At 52.9% G+C, this 4,801-nt stretch overlaps 1 protein-coding gene across 1 annotated transcript in view; it reads right to left on the reverse strand.

Annotated features, from left to right (window-relative positions):
• NOTCH1 (notch 1) overlaps positions 1–4,801 on the reverse strand; it is a gene marked incomplete at its 5' end in the record, with an annotated part of 16,057 nt that overhangs the window by 733 nt on the left and 10,523 nt on the right. Inside the window, 7 exons of the mRNA XM_010138548.1 lie at positions 1–1,008; positions 1,437–1,534; positions 1,647–1,794; positions 2,108–2,403; positions 3,128–3,293; positions 3,554–3,644; positions 3,992–4,208. Coding sequence (XP_010136850.1) covers positions 1–1,008; positions 1,437–1,534; positions 1,647–1,794; positions 2,108–2,403; positions 3,128–3,293; positions 3,554–3,644; positions 3,992–4,208 — 2,024 coding nt within the window. The remainder of the gene's footprint in view (positions 1,009–1,436; positions 1,535–1,646; positions 1,795–2,107; positions 2,404–3,127; positions 3,294–3,553; positions 3,645–3,991; positions 4,209–4,801) is intronic.

A 4,801-nucleotide genomic window follows, 5' to 3' on the forward strand; every position in this document is an offset into this window, starting at 1 on the left:
CTGTTGTTGCGGCGGCATGTTTTGCTGCGGGAGCTGTTGCTCCTGCATCGGCTGGAGCTGCTGGCTCTGCATCAGGTGAGGCTGGGAAGCCAGCCGGGTGTTGGGCATGGCCTGGTAGCTCATCATCTGTGACAAGCTTGTGGTGGGCAAGCCGTTGTGCAGGGAGGTCATCATGCCGTGTTGAAGGTTCTGTGTCTGCTGATGCGCCCCTGGCTGCAGGTTGCCTCTCATGGGGTTGTACTGGTTCTGGACCATGCCGTTCTGCAGCCTGGTGAGCCAGTCACACTGCCCGTTGAGACTGGCCGCTCCGCCCACAGAGAAATTCATGGGGGCATTGCTCATCACCGTGCTGGGGCTGGAGACGGGCAGGTGAGAGAGGCGCGGCGGCACCGAATCAAAGGCCATCCTGCTGGAGTTTCCCATGGCCAGATCCTGCTTCCCCGCCATGTTGAGGTGATTGATGCTCATGTGGGCATCGGGCATGCCTGGCAGGTGATTCAGAGGCATGGAAGGGGACTGCTGAAATGGAGAAGCCATCAGCGGAGGAGAGGCGACATCTGACAGGTACCCATGAGGTGACTCCAGGGAGTCCACTGGAGACAACACACTGGAGTTGTCAAGCAGACATCCTTTTCCATCTTGTGATTTTTTCCTCCGGGCTTTGAGGTCTTTGGCATCCTTGCCGTTGCAGCTCAGGCCCTTGGTACTCGGCTTCCTGGCCTTCTTGCCCTGGACGGCAGGTTTCAGGTTGCTGATGTAGCTGTTGGGAGAGCAGAGTGGTGGGGACAGGGTGGGTGCCCCCAGAGGGCCGTTGTGCAGCGGTGGGCTCCGCACCAGGTTGTACTCGTCCAACAGCCGCACGATGTCGTGGTGCATGCGCTCCTGGGCGATGTCCCGTGGGAGCCGGTCCATGTGGTCCGTGATGTCGCGGTTGGCAAAATGGTCCAGCAGGACCTTGGCGGTTTCATAGCTCCCTTCTCTGGCTGCGAGGAACAGTGGGGTCTCCTCCTGGAAACCCAGCAAAGATGGTTAGGTTTAAGTTCACAGATTCTCCTGGCTCACACCATCCTGAGCTCCATGTCCAACGCCATGCAGTTGGGTGGCAGAGATGGCAACCATCTCTCCTCTTTGCTGCCCCTTTTTCCCTCCCTGCTGAGCCACATCCTTACCCTGATACCAAACCAGGAAGCCTAGGAATGACCCAGAACACGGGAGGAGATGGTCACACAAACACTGTATCATACTGCTCACCAAGCACTGCAAGGCCCCTGCATGACCAAATCCCTCCTCGGAGCTGAATCCAACAGCTTCATTCACAGCACAACAATCACATCAGAGACTCAGTGCCAGACGTGGTATTTTAAGACAAAAATTACCCTTTAACAGACTCCCCAAATGGTTCTTTCCTCACCTACGTCAGCCCAGGAGACCCCTACCTTATTGTTCTGCATGTCCTTATTGGCACCATTCTTCAGGAGGACTATGGCGGCTTCAACGTTGTTCACAGCAGCTGCCCAGTGCAGCGCAGACTTGCCTGTGGAGGAAGACCACAAAATACAAGACGCATGAGTGAGTGGCAAGAGTACCAGCAAGCAGCCCTCTCCCTCCACCTCTGTGGAAGCCCATGTTTTAGTTGCCTGCAGTACCTAGATCATCCACGGCATTGACGTCTGCATGGCAGTTGATGAGGTCGTCCAGCATGCCCTCCACAGCCAAGCGAGCGGCCAAGATCAGAGGAGTTGTCCCATCATGCATTCGGGCATCGAGATCGGTTGCCCTGTTCCTAATCAAGATCTGCCACAACAAGGGCCAAAGCGCAGGAACACAAACGTTAGAAGGGACAGACACTGCAGGGACCCAGGTCTCAGGACCTGCGAACCGCTTTCCACAGGCTGGTCCCACCAGTCCCCGCTCCCAATCCGAGGGCAGCTCTGGGGTTGCAGCTTTGTTGTGCCCTGCCCTGAGACAACACAGGCTTCAGTTTTTGAGACTTTCACCCTGCACCTTGCCGGGGGCAACTGAAGACCCTGCGACACGCTCCACTGCGTGACTGACCCAACACGCAGCACGAGAGAAAACCGGGGCTGGTGGTGAAAGGATCGATTACCTGGAAGACTCCTTGGGCATCGGCAGAGACGGCAGCGTGGAGGGGTGTCCTGCCCATGTTGTCTTGGATGTTTGCATCAGCACTGGCTTCCAGCAGGCGCTTGGCAGCGTCGGAGCGGGAGTACCTGGCAGCCAGGTGAAGAGCCGTCTCGCCGGTGCGGTCAGTCTGGTTGTGTAAGCTGGCGCCTTGGTAAATGAAGTCGGAGATGACGGCGGGAGCATCGTCTTCCTCTTCACTATTGCCGGTCTCCAGCCCTCCTCCGCTGCATGAGGCGATCATGAGGGGGGTGAAGCCATCTGAAAGGCACAGGGAACTCGGTGAAAAAAGGCCTTTTACCCTCTGTAATGCAGGCGGCTCAGCAAGACGCTCTGTCTGCGATAGATGCTTATTCTCATGGGTGCATCAAGCCTGAGTTCCTGGCTGTTCTAAACATCAAACGTGAATATCCTTCCTCTGATACGGATCTGGAATTCCTTAGTGGTATCTCACCGCTCGCTGCTTTTCCTCTTCCATCGGCTAGCCTGCGTGCTAACATGTAGGGCACAATTTATAGGGAAGGCTGCTCAAAGCAAACTTGCATACGGTACAGCACAGCCTTAAATATTTTTATTATTTCAGAGGAAAGTTTCACAGATGTAGGGAAGACCAAATGCTTGTAATCATTTAAAAGCCAATCAACTATTAATACAGTTAAAAACATGAAGATTGTGAAATGTGCAGTTTGGTGGGAGGAATCTAGGGGTGGCAGAGAGAGAAGCTGGATGGTTTAATAGATACTTCTGTATTGTCTAATGTCCATCTCAGTGACTGAACAAAAGAGACCTCACGGAAAGCGAAATGTGACAGGGTCTATCTCCAAATCACGCACAACAGCAACCATGTGATGCAGAACGGCTAGCAGAGACACCGTACTAGAGAGGGAGGCAGGTAGGGCTGTCTGGGACTGCTCACCTGCAGGGGGTGAGGGAGGATTTTAGGTGAGCTGACAAGCAGCACAGAAGCAGAGGGAGTCCACCTTACCTGGACCTCTGACATTGACGTCCATACAGTCTGCATCGATCTCCCCTTGCGGCGGAGTAGGTGCCATGGAGGATATGCGCAGGTCAGCAGCATCCAGGTGCTGCTGGGTCCACTGCCGGTGATCCGTCTGATCGTCCGTGTCCGGCAGCATCGCCTGCTCCTCAAACTGAGGAAGGACAGTGGGAAGTGAGCACCAAGCAAAGCACACAGGCCAGGCGTTGAGCTCCAGCGTGGGAAGCTCAACAAGTCTCAAAGGCACGTTTGTCGCACGCGGGTCTGCAAAGGAGCCGGCAGCAGCGAGGCAAGTGCAGGCTTGCCCGAGGGACCCTCCGCTCAGCTGCTTCCCACAGCGCTCTGCTCCTGCCGGGACAAAACCCAGCGAGTGACGACTGGCAGCGCAGAAAGGGAATGTGGCAGTGAGCTTACCCTGAACTTCTTGGTGTCCAAGGTCTCCTCATCGCCCCACTCATTTTGGTTGTCATCCATCAGCGTGCCGTCTGAAGCATTTTTGAGGGGTCTGTAAAAATAAAACCATGCAAAATATTAGCTCCTCTGCAGGAACTACTCTGTGATGGGTGTGTTTATCTGCATGCACAAACCCAAAGAAGAATCGACTGGGTAATTTCCAGGAGGTTCCCCTCAGGTTGCCTTTTACCAAGTGCAAATGGACCACGAAGCATTTAAAAACCTCCTCCAGACGGGAACACTGTTTTCCCCATGCAGAACGTTAAGAAACCTGATTTTTCTCCTCCCTGCTACACCAATGTGATTCACTAGAGAACAGCACTCGGATGGGCTCTTTCCGAAGAGCCCCGAGCAGCCCCAGTGCGCTGCGTTTAACGGGTTAGCAAGCAAATTACTCACTTCAGTCCAACAGAATCCTCCCCAAGTGGTTCTCGTCGCTTCTTCTTGCTCGACTCCGTCACTTTGAAGCCTTCTGGGAACCAAAGCTGCCCATGCTCCCTGCGCCGCTTACGAGACACCAGTACTCCCACTCCAATGAACGCAAGCAAGACCAGTGCAGCCACCACCACGTACATAGGATACAGCTGGGAGTTCTTCGTGGGCTCAGCTGTTTCACCTGCAAAACAGTGGGGCACAAAGAGATGCTGAGACATTAAGCTGCATAGCAAACCAGTGACTGAGTGGAAATGAAGGAAAATTAGTTAATAGAGGTACCTAAGTCTGATCTAAATCAGCCCCCCCAAAATAAGGTCATTTTATACGCTATTAATCAGAATTGCAAACTATCGGCAAATTCTCGGCTGCACAAGCCAGCCTGCATCAGGAGACAGCTTCACTTTTTTCTCCTTTAAGGAAAAGGATTAGCAAACTTCAAATCATTGCGCTTGCATTGAGCTGTTAAGACAAAAGGATTTAGGGGGGATTTTCAAGATACAAACTTCAACTCCTTGCATGTCACTGATTGATTGGAGCTGCTTGGGTTTTCTTTTTCTTTTTTTTATAACTTTTATAGTGATAATGATTTTGAAATAAACCTGGAATAAGCAAAAATAATAAACTGGTTTTGCAATTTTTTTTTAAGAACAGACTCAAAGAAAAGAAGAAACAAAGAGGCAAGGTTATTAAAAGCAGACTGTGCCGACATGCAGCCAGCTGACAGACGACTGAGCACGGATACGGCTGGGGGGGGTTGGGCTCTCCCTCTCTCCC

The sequence above is a fragment of the Buceros rhinoceros genome, unplaced genomic scaffold (genome assembly GCF_000710305.1).
Source record: "Buceros rhinoceros silvestris isolate BGI_N320 unplaced genomic scaffold, ASM71030v1 scaffold22656, whole genome shotgun sequence".
NCBI classification, from domain to species: domain Eukaryota; kingdom Metazoa; phylum Chordata; class Aves; order Bucerotiformes; family Bucerotidae; genus Buceros; species Buceros rhinoceros.